General features: G+C 38.9%; 1 protein-coding gene across 1 annotated transcript in view; it reads right to left on the minus strand.

The window, feature by feature from the left end:
• The window catches only part of CFAP44 (cilia and flagella associated protein 44), a 153,147-nt gene that overhangs the window by 110,937 nt on the left and 26,875 nt on the right, over window positions 1-15,335 (minus strand). The window contains exons 7-10 of the mRNA XM_023213354.1: window positions 11,959-12,061; window positions 6,704-6,920; window positions 4,643-4,757; window positions 132-296 (exon numbers count right to left, since the gene is read on the minus strand). Coding sequence (XP_023069122.1) covers window positions 132-296; window positions 4,643-4,757; window positions 6,704-6,920; window positions 11,959-12,061 — 600 coding nt within the window. The remainder of the gene's footprint in view (window positions 1-131; window positions 297-4,642; window positions 4,758-6,703; window positions 6,921-11,958; window positions 12,062-15,335) is intronic.

Here is a 15,335-nt window from a genome sequence, read left to right on the forward strand (position 1 = left end):
AGTGAGTTGGGCTGGAGAGTAAATGACTACTGATCTCCTTCACAAAATAACCTTTATGAGAAATAAAACCCTTTGGGTGATCTACAAGTCTTAAACGTGGGTGCTACCGTCCAAGTATCAAGAAAACTTACCCTAACACATCCATCTGACCCAACCGTGATAACTTCACCCTCATCCAGCATTATCTGGTTAATGGGACCATTGTGACATGACTTGCTTGTACCTCGACAGAGCTCCACTTTGATCAGACCACCTTCCCAAAGCAGCATGTTGCCCCATTCTGACCCTGAGAGCACCTGGCAGATATGTGGAAAAAAGAAATGTGCATCAAAACAGGTAAGTGTATGTATTTATGCCTCAAATAGTAGGTGAAAGTTATTTGTAAGGTTTTTTTTAATGATTATAACATTTTTAAATGGAAAAATAAAAAAATACAGAAATGAAGACCTACTATCCCAGACACAACTACTAATAACATTTTGATGTATTTCCTTCCAGGATTATTATCAGTTTAGGCTGTATGTTGTTGGTAATTGTTCCTGTATGTATACAATAGATTTCTTGGTACATCTCTTAGGACAAAAGACAGGAGTGGAATTAGATGAGAATCTACTTTTTAAATGTAATACTGTCAAATTTTAGATATTAGATAACTTGTAAGGCCAGTACTGAATTAAGTAGATTATAGCATAATAGTATCCAATTTCAAACAAGGCTAATCATCTAAAACTTTTCTCAAATTAATCTGTTTAATCTGGCATTTTCTCAAGTGCATGCTACCAAACATTAGTTGTTAAGATATTAAACAAGTGTCACAAAATAAAGCAATATTGAGTATTGACTCTGTGCCAAGCACTGGTTCAGTACTTTATATATGCTAAGTTATTTAATGCAAAAAACCATATGAACTTGGTACATTTATCAGGGATACCACGTACACTTGTGCATGTTGGGTACCTCATTCTCATAGAAGAAACAGCTTTTTCTGACTCCCACAAAGGAACCATATGGGCCAATGGTAGCCATGACTATTATTACCCCCATTTTACAGAGGAGAACATTGAAGCACAAAACAGTTAAGTAACTTGCCCAAAACTACCCAGTCAGCATTCTAATACAAGCAAGGTGGCTCAAAACCTCCTATTCTGACTACACAGCCCCAGAAGGCAGATGCTAAGATAAACAAAGTCAAACAACTTTATTTTCTCTAGGACCCCTGGGAACTTTTAATAGAGAAGTATTTGCTGGGAATCACCAAGACGAATTTTTAGATACAAAAGAATTTGACTTAAAATGTCTTATTTTTATGGAGCTTCTATACAGACTAATGTTCCATAAAAATTCACTTTGGGAAACTCTATTCTAATTTTTGTCTGCATGCTCTAGAGGTCTGTATTTCCATCTCCCCCGTATGAAGAGAAACTGATGATTTTATTCAGTCTTTTATTTCTTGGGTCTACCTATTTTTTAACAACTCTACCAACTTTACTGATTCTGTTCTTAAGCCTCAGCCTTTTATGGTAGAGTGTTTAGACTTATTTTCTTCCGTCCAGTGATGAAAGCCAGCAATGATGACAAAAACCTATAAGGCATTCCTTTCTGAAATGTGACTCATATCTAGCTTGCCTTTTCCATTTGTTCTGAGAAGTCTAGGCCCTTGATCATCTCTCTTTAGATGACAGCAACAGCTTCCATTCTAGCTCATTTCCTTGATTCCAGATTTCCCTTCTTCTAATCAACCTGGCAATTTATGGCCAAATTTGTTTATTACTTCTTTCACTTGCAAGTCTACTCTTCCCATGTAGAGTAGTTCTCTACCTATTAAACTCCTTGTACACCAGGACCCAGTCATACTTCTCAACCAAAATTCTCCACTCTTTGCCAACATAAATGGTTTATTCCAATCTGCCCTCTAAAAATTTGATATTTATTTATAATGCTAAATATTTCCTTTAGTTGCTCTATCATTTAAAATGGCTTATTTCTTCCCTATATCTACACAAATTCTACCAATCCTTTAAAAATATATATCTCATACCGGGTTTTTAACAAGGATTCTATTGATCTTTATCTTACCTTAATTCTTACACTATTGAGAATTTGAAGCTGGGATGATTTAAGATCATCTCATGGATTTAGATATATTTTAGCCAGCATTCAAGGCTTTTTACTTCCTCCTATATACCATGCTTTTGAATTGAGAATATTCAGTCAGGTAGATGACTAGACCACTTGGTTCCTTAGAGTAATATTTGTATACTGGCATTTACTTACAACTGAGATGATCACAAATAATAATCTATAATTCATTCTAATAGGAAGCTATGTAAAATACTGATAGAGAACTAATCCTAATTAACTATTATTTCAGGCAATATGCTTATAAATTTTATAAGAGGAAGAAAGGAAAGAAACTAACAATATTAAAGAATAAATTAACAGATTACAGTTGCAGTGTTGCAGATGCCTTTATAAAGTGGTTGCTCTGAGTAATAATCTGACAAAAAAATAAATGCCACAAGGCTGTATATAACCTTTGACCCAATAAGTCTTCTTGGATCATGATAGCAAGACAAAATGGGGAAAAATAAGTAATATAAATACTGCAACTCTGTAACATAATTAAAAATAACAAATATTTGGGAGGCCGAGGCGGGTGGATCACAAGGTCAGGAGATCGAGACTGTCTTGTTTTTCTAAGACCAGCCGAGCGGGCGCAAAAGAACCAGCGGGTAGGCAAGTGTAACAGCAAAACTGCACGTTTATTTTAGCCTGCTATAAGTGCGGTAAGGCAGGACACTATGCCAACAGGTGTCCGCAGGGTCCCCGAGTCCCAACGCAGCCTTGCTATAAGTGCAAGGCATCAGGACATTGGGCCAGTGAATGTCCTAACCCTCATCCACCAGCAACCCCGTGCCCTGCTTGCCAGCAGAAAGGAAACTGGAAGTCTGATTGCCCCACCCTGAGAACAGGTGCCGCGCCTCTACGTGACCCCCTTTCCCAGGATCCTGGGAGCTCCTTCCAGCTCCTACATCTGGACGATGACAACTGAAGGTACCGAGACTCGGGGACCCCCATCACCCTCGCCGAGCCGTGGGTAACTCTCCTGGTAGCGGGTAAGACAATTGCTTTTTTAATCAACAGCGAGGCTACCTATTCTGTTTTGCCGTCCTTCTCTGGACCTAGCCTTCCATCCAATATCTCTGTAGTAGGAGTAAGTGGAAAGCCATCCACTCCACGAAAAACTCCAATCCTTAATTGCTGCCTGGCCAACAAGTACTTTGCGCACTCATTCCTCATTCCCAGCTAAAAAGGGCCCCTACGGAAAGCAATCAGTGGAAATCAGTTTGGCTTTCCCCCACTCGCCTCAAACTTACTAAATTTTCTTAACTATCTCATACTCCCCAACCTTGCCAGGACTATCCTTCTGGGTTTTGCCCATATTCCAACAAATGCTTCCATTCCTCATTCCTATACTAATACTGTGCCTTATTTTATTCTTCATCCGTACGTCCAAATACCAACCATGGGCCCCGACCTTAACAACGCCCCTTAACAGCAGGAAGTAGCCAGACAGACCACGGCGCCCCTTTATCACTATTATCAATAAAAGGTTGGACTGTTTGGACGAACGGAGGCAAGATGGTGCACTTCCGGGTTCTTCTTCACCACCAACTCTTCCCGCGCGCACGAAAATGCAGCCGGCGCCCAGGGAGGGTGCAGACCAACTGGGCATGCGCCAGGTGACGTCAATCTGAAGAGACCAAGATTTACCTGGTCGCACCTGCGGAACGCCCCTGACACGCCCATGCCCCACCTATTGCCCTCCCACTCCTAGAAAAGCCGCTCTCCGCCATTGAGCCACGCGGCCTTCTCACAGCCCTGGCGGCCTTCTCACAGCCCGGCGGCCTTCTTGCAGCCCCACTCCTGTCGGGATGTCGGGACTGTGGGAAGTCTGTCCGAGAGCCCCACCGCGGGGGGACTCTGCCGGCCTCCTTTGCCGGAGGCCGACAGACTTCTCCCGCACACCTTAGGTTACCAAAATAAACGTGCAGTCTTGCGCCTGACCTTTGCCTACTTGCTGGTTCTTTTGCTCACTCTGGTGGTCTTAGAAAAACAAGACAGAGACCATCCTCGCTAACATGGTGAAACCCCGTTTCTACTAAAAATATAAAAAATTAGCCGGGCATGGTGGCGGGCACCTGTAGTCCCAGCTACTCAGGTGGCTGAGGCAGGAGAATGGCGTGAATCCGGGAGGCAGAGCTTGCAGTGAGCGGAGATCACCCCACTGTACTCCAGCTTGGGCAACACAGTGAGACTCTGTCTCAAAAAAAAAAAAAAAGTAATAAATATGTCATTATGTTAATATATGAAAATGCTCACATACTTTATATGTGTGTATAATATTTAGTAAAAAGAAAATAGAAAATGGTGGGTACATATGGATTATGACAATTTCAGGAAAATATTTTAATTACAATTGATAATTGAAGAAGTAAAATTAAATTTTCATTACATTTACAATGATAATAGCTGTTATTGGCAGAGTTTCTTAGAATGTAATATATTTGCACATATGTGTGCTTTCATATATGTACTTGAAAACACAATTTTAATATTGTAGAATAGCGGCTGTACTCACTTTCCCATCTGGGAGTTCCATGTAGCCTTCTATATCAGTAGTGGTTGTTTTGCCAAATCGACCTAGTGATCCCTGCAGCTTGAGACCTGTGAATGTAAAAGCCATTTCCCAGAACCTACAAACAAGAAAGAGACTGAATGTACCTCAAAGATATTTTATTGATTTTTATTTTAATATGACCCAAACATTTACGTATTTCAGAGTTGCATATATTATTTCATTCATTCATTCATTCATTCATTTATCTGATTAAGATTTATTAAGTATCTACTACCTGTCAGGCAGGGTTCTAGGCAATATGAATTCAGCAATGATCAAAATAGGTGAAATATAAAATTTCCTGCCTTCAGGCATCTTACATTTTAGGGCTGTGCTACCTAATGCAGTAGCCTCCAGCTGTGTGTGACTATTTAAATTTAGATTTAAAGTAATTAACATTAAATAAAATCAAAATGTTAGTGTTTCAGTCACACTAGCCAATTTCAAGTGCTCAGTAACTACATGTGGCTAGCAGCCACTGTATTAGACAGCATAGAACATTCCCAGTCTGTCAGAAAGTTCTCTTAGACAGTATTGTTTTAGAAGATATACAAGTTTTCCAAAGAATTCTAATTTACAAACTGTGTGACTTTGAGCACTTTCCTAGATCACTGTGTGCCTTCATTTTCTCAATTAGTCACACCTACCTCATAAAATTGTTGAAAAATTCTTAGAACAGTGCCTAGCATATCAAAGCAATCAATAAATGTTATTACTAACATTTTCTTATTAATTGTCTAAACAAATGGACAGGATGATGAAGACCACATAGAAAAAGAAGAAATATACAAGTAGATATAAAATAGATAATTGAGAGTATCAACAAGCCAATGATACAAAGCCAAAAGCCTAGATAGCCAACATCCTCTCCAAGGGAATGGTAGGTCCCCTGATGATATGCTTCCATATATTCTGGGTTCCTTCATAGCACTTCACACATGAAATTAACTGTTCAATGTCTGCCTTTTCCCCAAAGATGTGGGGCATAGAAAATACAGATTTTACTAAATAATCAGAAAATATAAGAAATTGGAAAATTTTAACATATAGCTAGCAGAAGTTTATTTGAAAATTCCCCAAAGATTACAATTAAAAATCTGCTCAATTAGTCTGTATTTCTAATGAGTGAATAATAAAAAGACCAGATTTAAATTGAGACAAGAGGAATTTAGGATGGATAAAAATGTCTTTCTCTTAAAGAGACTCTGATAATCAAGTTATGGGCAGCTCTGGGGTGGTAGAAGATTGTTATACAAATGCATGAGACAAAGTGGAACATAGATAGAGAAAGACAAGATCATTGCACCCTGGAAATAGACAAGGGTATGATACAATGAAAAGAGCATGGAGTTTGGAGCAAGACATAAGATCAAGAGTAGGCTCTGCCACTGTTTGGTATTGAGTGTTCCTTGTCAGGAATGATACTGTGATCATTCTTATTTTACAGATGAAGACTGAGTTGCTACAAACAAGAAATTCAGTAGTGGATGTGAAAGCTCAATAGACTGGGCATAGTGGCTCACGCCTGTCATCCCAGCACTTTGGGAGGCCAAGGCGGGTGGATCACCTGAGGTCGGGAGTTCAAGACCAGCCTGACCAACATGGAGAAACCCAACTCTACTAAAAATACAAAATTAGCCAGGCATGGTGGTGGGTACTTGTAGTCCCAGCTACTCAGGAGGCTGAGGCAGGAGAATCGCTTGAACCCAGGAGGTGGATGTTGCAGTGAGCTGAGATCACACCATTGCACTCTAGCCTGGGCAACAAGAGCAAAACTCCATCTCAAAAAAAAAAAAAAAAAGCCCTTATTTTATCTATGCTGTTTGCAGAAACAAAATCCCACATATCTAATTAGAAAAGGGGCATTACTAGTTAGCTTTTAAAATAACATACTTTTAAATAATTCTAATGTTAACCAAAACAGCAAAAAAAAAAAAAAAAAAAAAGTCTCCAGCTCTTAGATCCTCTTAGAAAAATACTCCTGTGATACATACTAGCACCTCTATTGGTTACCCGACCTACTTGATGTGGCCTGATCCTGCTGTAGTAAGCTGCTCTTCATTATCAGGATTGAAAGTAACCTTAAAAACTTCCTGAGAAAAAGCTTTTGTCCTTAGTATGGGTTGTTCCTCTTTCCAGTTCCAGATAGTCAGTGTGTAGTCAGGGTTGCTACCGACAGACGCCAGCAAGGTACCGCTGTAGTTAAAGTTCACATAAGCATATCCCTTCTCAGTCCCATCTGGAAGGATAAATGGAAGCCTAATAAATAAGGACACATTTATTTCATTTTCAAAAACATGTTGTAAAAAAAAAGAGGGAGTCAGCCCATGGTGACATAAGAATGCCAATAATACCCTAAAGGAACAATTCCAAAAACATTCACCATCTTTAGCTTTAGAATGAATTATGTGATATGAAGGAGGAGGGTAAAGAAATCTTAATCACATATTGCATGAGAAAAACACTTTGAAAACATATTCCATTTTATGGCATGGGGAGAAACACAAAGCATATTAAATAGCAGTGTCAGAGTGTCAGATAGCAGTGTCCAGAGTGGCTCCAACTGGAATAGGAGCTGGGTAAAATGAGGCTGAGACCTACTGGGCTGCATTCCCAGGAAATTGGGCATTCTAACTCACAGGATGAGATAGGTGGTGAGCACAAGATATAGGTCAAAAGACCCCACTGATAAAACAGGATGTGGTAAATACAGTGGCCAAAAACCACCAGATTCAAGATGGTGATGAAAGCGACCTCTGGTCTTCCTCACTACTCATTATATGCTAATTATAATGCATTAGTATGTTAAGGACACTCCCACCAGCACCATGACAGCTTATAAATACCATGGCCACATCAGAAAGTTACCTTATATGGCCTAAAAAGGGAGGAACCCTCAGTTCCAAGAATTGCCCACCCCTTTCCTGTCTGGAAACCTCATGAATAATCCACTCCTTGTTTAGCATATAATCAACAATAACTATGAGTATTCTTAGCCAAGCAGCCCGAGCCACTGCTCTGCCTATGGAGTAGCTATTCTTTTATTCCTTTACTTTCTTAATAAACTTGCTTTCATTTTACTCTATGGATTCACCTCAAATTCTTTCTTGCACAAGGTCTGAGAACCCTCTCTTAGGGTCCAGATCGGGACCACTTTCCCATAACAATTCCATTAAATAAATCGTTTTTCTTTATTTCTTCTAAAACACCAAAGATACATCTGCAGAACATGCAAGTTTGTTACATAGGTAAACGTGTGCCATGGTGGTTTGCTGCACCTATTGACCTATCCTCTAAGTTCCTTCCCCTCACCCCCACCCCCCAACAGGCCCTGGTGTGTGATGTTCACCTCTCTGTGTCCATGTGTTCTCAATCTTCAACTCCCATTTTGAGTGAGAACACACAGTGTTTGGTTTTCTGTTCCTGTGTTAGTTTGCTGAGGATGATGGCTTCCAGCTTCATCCATGTCCCTGCAAAGGACATGATCTTATTTCTTTTCATGGCTGCATAGTATCCCATGGTGTATATGTACCACATTTTCTTTATCCAGTCTATCATTGATGGGCACTTGGGTTGGTTCCATGTTTTTGCTATTGTAAATAGTACTGTAATAAACATACATGTGCATGTCTCTTTACAGCAGAATGATTCATATTCCTTTGGGTATATACCCAGTAATGGCATTGCTGGGTCAAATGGTATTTCTGGTTCTAGATCCTTGAGGAATCTGTCTTCAACAAGGGTTGAATTAATTTACATTCCCACCAACAGTGTAAAAGTGTTCCTATTTCCCCAGAGCCTTCCCAGCATCTATTATTTCCTGACTTTTTAATAATTGCCATTCTGACTGGCATTAGATGGTATCTCATTGTAGTTTTGATTTGCATTTTTCTGATGATCAGTGATGTTGAGTTTTTCATATCCTTGTTGGCTGCATAAATGTCTTCTTTTTAGAAGTAACTGTTCATATCCTTTGCCCACTTTTTGATGGAATTGTTTTTTTCTTGTAAATATGTTTAAGTTCCTTGTAAATTCTGGATATTAGACCTTTGTCAGACGGGTAGACTGCAAAAATTTTCTCACTCTCTATAGGTTGCTTGTTCATTCTGATGATAGTTTCTTTTGCTGTACAGAAGCTCTTTAGTTTAATTAACTCCCCTTTGTCAATTTTGGCTTTTGTTGCAATTGCTTTTGGCTTTTTTGTCATGAAGTCTTTGCCCATGCCTATGTCTTGAATGGTATTGCCTAGGTTTTCTTCTAGGGTTTTTATTGTTTAGGGTTTTACATTTAAGTCTTTAATCCATCTTGAGTTAATTTTTGTATAAGGTGTAAGGAAGAGGTCCAGTTTCAGTTTTCTGCATATGACTAGCCAGTTTTCCCAGCACCATTTACTGAATAGGAAATCCTTTCCCCGTTGCTTGTTTTTGTCAGGTTTGCCAAAGATCAGATGTGTGGTGCTATTTCTGAGGTCTCTGTTCTGCTCCATTGGTCTATGTGTCTGTTTTGGTACCAGTACCATGTTGTTTTGGTTACTGTAGCCTTGTAGTATAGTTTGAAGTCAGGTAGTGTGATGCCTCCAGCTTTGTTCTTTTTGCTTAGGACTGTCTTAACTGTATGGGGTCTTCTTTGATTCCACATGAAACTTAAAATAGCTTTTTCTAATTCTGTGAAGAATGCTAATGGTATTTTGATGGGAATACCATTGAATCTATAAATTACTTTGGGTAGTATGGCTATTTTTACAATATCGATTCTTCCTATCCATGAGCATGGAATGTTCTTCCATTTGTTTGTTTCCTCTCTTCCTTCCTTGAGCAGTGGTTTGTAGTTCTCCTTTAAGAGGTCCTTCACATCCCTTGCTGGCTGTGTTCCTAGGTATTTTATTCTCTTTGTGGTGATTGTGAATGGAAGTTCACTCATAATTTGGCTCTCTGCTTGCCTATTGTTGGTGTATAGGAATGCTTGTGATTTTTGCACATTGATTTTGTATCCTGAGACTTTGCTGAAGTTCTTTCTCAGTTCAAGAAGTTTTTGGGATGAGATGATAGGATTTTCTAAACATAAAGTCATGTCATCTGCAAACAGTGACAACTTGACTTCCTCTCTTCCTATTTGAATACACTTTATTTCCTTCTCTTGCCTGACTGCCCTAGCCAGAACTTCCAATTCTATGTTGAATAGGAATGGTGAGAGAGGGCATCCTTGTCTTGTACCAGTTTTCAAAGAAAGTGTTTCCAACTTTTGCTCATTCAATGTGATATTGGCTGTGGGTTTGTCATAAATAGCACTTATTATTTTAAGATATGTTCCATCAATACCTAGTTTATTGAGAGTTTTTAACATGAAGGGATGTTAAATTTTGTCAAAGGCCTTTTCTGCATCTATTGAGATAATCACATGGTTTTTTACTTTGGTTCTGTTTATGTGACGGATTATGTTTATTGATTTGTGTAAGTTGAAGCAGCCTTGCATACCAGGATGAAGGCAACGTGATCGTTTTTTGAAGTGCTGCTGAATTCAGTTTGCCAGTATTTTATTGAGGATTTTTGCATTGATGTTCATCGGGGATATTGGCCTGAGGTTTTCCTTTTTGTTGTTGTGTCTCTTCCTGGTTTTGGTATGAGGATGATGCTGACTTTGTAAAATGAGTTAGGAAAGAGTCTCTCCTTTTCAAATGTCTGGAATAGTTTCAGAAGGAATGGTACCAGCTCCTTTTTGTATTTCTAGTAGAATTCAGCTGTGAATCCATCTGGTCCTGGGCTTTTTTTGGTTGGTAGGCTATTAATTACTGCCTCAATTTCAGAGCGTGCTATTGGTCTATTCAGGGATTCAACTTCTTTCTGGTTTAGTCTTGGTAGGGTGTATGCTTCCAGGAATTTATCAATTTCTTCTAGATTTTCTAGTTTATTTGCATAGAGGTGTCTATAGTATTCTCTGATGGTATTCTGTCTTTCTGTGAGGTCAGTGGTGATATCCACTTTATTTTTTTTTTTATTGTGTCTACTTGATTCTTCTCTCCCTTCTTCCGCTAGTGGTCTACCTATGTTGTTATATTTTTCAAAAAACCAGCTCCTGGATGCATTGATTTTTTTTTTGGAGGGTTTTTCTGTCTCTATTTCCTTTTGTTCTTCTCTGATCTTAGTTATTTATTGTCTTCTTCTAGCTTTTGGATTAGTTTGCTCTTGCCTCTCTAGCTCTTTTAATTGTGATATTAGGGTGTCAATCTGAGATCTTTTTGACTTTTTGATGTGGGCATTTAGTGCTATAAATTTCCCTCTTAACACTGCTTTAGCTGTGTCCTAGAGATTCTGGTACATCATCTCTTTGCTCTCATTGGTTTTGAAGAACTTCTTGATTTCTGCCTTAATTTCATTATTTACACAGGAGTCATTCAGGAGCAGGTTGTTCGATTTCCATGAAATTGTGTGGTTTTTAGTGAGTTTCTTAATCCTGAGTTCTAATTTGATTGCACTGTGGTCTGAGAGACTGTTTGCTATTATTTCAATTCTTATGCATTTGCTGAGGAGTGTTTTACTTCCAATTATGTGGTTGATTTTAGAATAAGTGTCATGTAGCACTGAGAAGAATGTATATTCTGTAGATTTGGAGTACAGAGCTCTGTAGACATCTACTAGGTCCACTTGATCCAGAGCTGAGTTCGAGTCCTGAATATCCTTGTTAATTTTCTGTCTCATTGATCTAATATTGACAGTGGGGTGTTAAATTCTCCCACTATTATTGTGTGGGAGTCTAAGTCTCTTTGTAGGTCTCTAGGAACTTGTTTTATGAATCTGGGTGCTCCTGTATTGGTTGCATATATATTCACAATAGTTAGCTCTTCTTGAATTGTTCCTGTTACCATTTTGTAATGCCCTTCTTTGCCTTTTCTGATTTGTGTTAGTTTAAAATCTGTTTTGTCAGAGACTAAGATTGCAACCCCTGCTTTTTTTTTTTCCTTCCCATTTACTTGGTAAAATTTCCTCCATTTCTTTGTTTTGAGCCTTTGTGTGTCTTTGCAGGTAAGATGGGTCTCCTGAATTACAGCACACCAATGGATCTTGACTCTTTATCCAGTTTGCCAGTCTGTGTCTTTTAATTGGGGCATTTAGCCCATTTACATTTAAGGTTAGTATTGTTGTGTGTGAATTTGAATAAATCTCTTTTCTATCTTCCACTGGTTCTGTTTCTCTGGAGAACCTTGACTTATGAAATAATCTTCTTCTTCAGAATGTTATTATCCTTGTACATGAAATATTTAAATGTGCTTCTGGACTCACCTCGAAGGATTCTGTATGGTCTCAGAGAAGGATATTCATAAATGATAATATCTGGAAAACTCCCTTTTTCAGCTACTGTGAAGTAAGTTTTATGTGGATGAACCTAAAAAAGATAAAATTTCACCAAAATATTAAAAGAAAGATTTTTGTATAAATAGGCTGATACATGCAGTATTTAGCATCCACTATTTTATAATTTGTTATTAGGCTTTACTCTAATAGAAAACTCAAAAATGGGCATCAGATAAATATTTGATGATGGATACAACTGAAACTGAAAACTAGAATACACATTTTAAGTTTTACTTTAAGACAGTCATTTCTAACTCTGCAATTTTTTAAATTGCCATTGGAAGAGCTAGAACAATGGTTCTCAATCTTTAATGTGCATCAGAATCCATTGAAGGGCTTATTAAAATACAGATTGCAAGCCCTAATCCCCAGAGTTTCTGACTTAATAGGTCAGGCTAGGACTCAAGAATTTGCATTTACATGTCTAACAAGGTAATTTCTAACTAGGTGATTTACATTCTATCAAGGTGATTTACATTTCTAACAAGATGATGTTGATGCAGCTAGTTTGGAGACCTTGCTGTGAGAACAACTAAGTGAGATGAATTGTCTACCCTACATATAATTTTTTACATCACGATTTTTAAAATTTCACTGTGGAAAAAACTTACAAAGGAATGAAACTTACTAGAAGTGAGATTTAATATTTCCAAGCCAGACACAGAGGAAATTACAGTAATTGTGCCCTGGATAAACTATTTGTGTCAGTATCTTCAAAGATAACCATATAAGTTGGATAAAATAGTATGTTTATTTCTGTTATTTTTGTCTATTGGTAAGCCAAATGTATAGGAAGGGTAAATCACCAGTCAAAAAATGAAAATAAAAATAAGCTGTTATAAGGATAAGCTATTTAAAACACATATGATGCTTACAAAATTCTGTTTTCAGATATTATTTCACATCTCCTGATTATATATAAGACAAAGAGCCTGGTTCTCAGATATAGATTGCTAATCATGGTACCCAAGATAACATTGTTTCCTTTAAATTTTACACCAACCTTGTGAGCTTAGATACCACTATTATCTCCATCTTATTGATGAGTAAACTGAGACACAGAGTTTAAATAACTTGCCTGCAGTCACACAGTCTACAATGTGTTAAGTGTAAGAGATAGGATTCAAGCCAAATGTTAGAATCAAGAAACAAATGGGACTAAGAAATAGCAGATCTCGGGCCGGGCGCGGTGGCTCAAGCCTGTAATCCCAGCACTTTGGGAGGCCGAGACGGGCGGATCACGAGGTCAGGAGATCAAGACCATCCTGGCTAACACGATGAAACCCCGTCTCTACTAAAAAAATACAAAAAAATCTAGCCGGGCGAGGTGGCGGGCGCCTGTAGTCCCAGCTACTCGGGAGGCTGAGGCAGGAGAATGGCATGAACCCGGGAGGCGGAGCTTGCAGTGAGCTGAGATCTGGCCACTGCACTCCAGCCTGGGCGACAGAGCGAGACTCCGTCTTAAAAAAAAAAAAAAAAAAAGAAATAGCAGATCTCAAGGAGGTAGGGGAAATGGATTAAGACCATATCTATCTAGATTCCCATTTGTAAAGAAATATGGTGTAGAACATGTGATCAAAGAAATTGGGATGAAGATTCAGGCAAATCCTTGACCCTTCTAGGTCTTGTCTACAGTAAGTTAAAAAGTTTCCGCCTCTCATATTGGAAATTGCTGTGGGGTTGGGTTTGGGAGTTTTATTTATTTATTTATTTATTTATTGAGACACAGTCTCACTTTGACCCTTCTAGGTCTTGTCTACAGTAAGTTAAAAAGTTTCCACCTCTCATATTGGAAATTGCTGTGGGGTTGGGTTTGGGAGTTTTATTTATTTATTTATTTATTTATTTATTTATTTATTGAGACACAGTCTCACTCTGTCATCCAGGCTGGAGTGCAGTGGCACGATCTCTGCTGTCTGCAATCTCCACCTCCCAGGCTCAAGCAATTCTCGTGCCTCAGCCTCCCAAGTAGCTGGGATTATAGGTGTGTGCCACCACACCTGGCTAATTTTTGTATTTTTAGTAGATACGGGGTTTCACCATGTTGGCCAGGCTTGTCTTGAACTCCTGGCCTCAAGTGATCCACCCACCTCTGCCTCCCAAAGTGCTGTGATTACAGGCAGGAGCCACTGCACCAAGCCAGGAGTTTTATTTTTGGCGAAGAACTGGAATTAGTAAATCATTTACTTTACACTCAACACAGAGATTCACCCTACCTTTTCCAGGTAGGGTGCCCAAACACTTTTCTCTAGGTTTCTCGTAGCCTTGCTAAAGTATTTCTCAACCATAACTGGATAACTGTTTCAGAAAAGATGAGGTAACATGGACAGTGGAGGCAAGGCCTCTGTCACTACCCAGGCTTCAACAGCTCCAGCACACATGGAGAAAAGGCTTTGTAGACATAAAATTGCTCAACATCCAGGTGGATGAGGATTAGGATTACCTTTTTTTTTTTGAGACAGAGTCTTGCCCTGTCACCCAGGCTGAAGTGCAATGGCACAATCTCAGCTCACTATAACCTCCACCTCCCAGGTTCAAGTGGTTCTCCTACCTCGGTCTCCTGAGTAGCTGGGATTACAGGCGTGCACCACCGTGCCTGGTTAATTTCTTGTGACTTTAGTAGAGACAGGGTTTCACCACGTTGGCCGGGCTGGTCTTGATCTCCTGACCTCGTGATCTGCCCGCCTCCTCCTCCCAAAGTGCTGGGATTACAGGCGTGAGCCACTGTGCTTGGCCAGGATTAGCATTCTTGACCACACTACACCTCTGACTACTGTCCTCAAACCAAATTATTTTATAACAAAATATTAAAATAGAAATTTTAAAGCTATTACTGGCCACAGAGTAATAGATAAATAAGTGATAATTAGATGTTTCTTGTTCCCCTGCAGATGGTGTGGACCTCAGGGTCCTGAAACCTCATAGGCCCCAACTGACTTCCCTCCACAAAATCCACGACCCTAATGTTGGGCCCATGGCTATCTGCACACAGCTATTGCCATATTATCATGTACTTGTGTGTCTAGTTTTTGTTTTTCTTTTTACAAATATAGGTCTTGTCTCTTTAGATGGATTTTAAACTCTGAATTCATAGAGGTCATGAGTTCTTCTTCATTTAAATTCCCTACTATATGTTCTGTGTAGTGTTGGGTGCACAGTATTACATAATAAATTATTGCTGAACTTATTAGTCTTATAACAAACTCTCCGAGGACATGGACTTTTATCATGCACACATACTATATATAGATAGATGATCAAGAAAGAAACAACCATGATAGTATCTTTCACTCCACACATCTCAA

Source organism: Piliocolobus tephrosceles, chromosome 2 (genome assembly GCF_002776525.5).
Source record: "Piliocolobus tephrosceles isolate RC106 chromosome 2, ASM277652v3, whole genome shotgun sequence".
NCBI lineage: Eukaryota > Metazoa > Chordata > Mammalia > Primates > Cercopithecidae > Piliocolobus > Piliocolobus tephrosceles.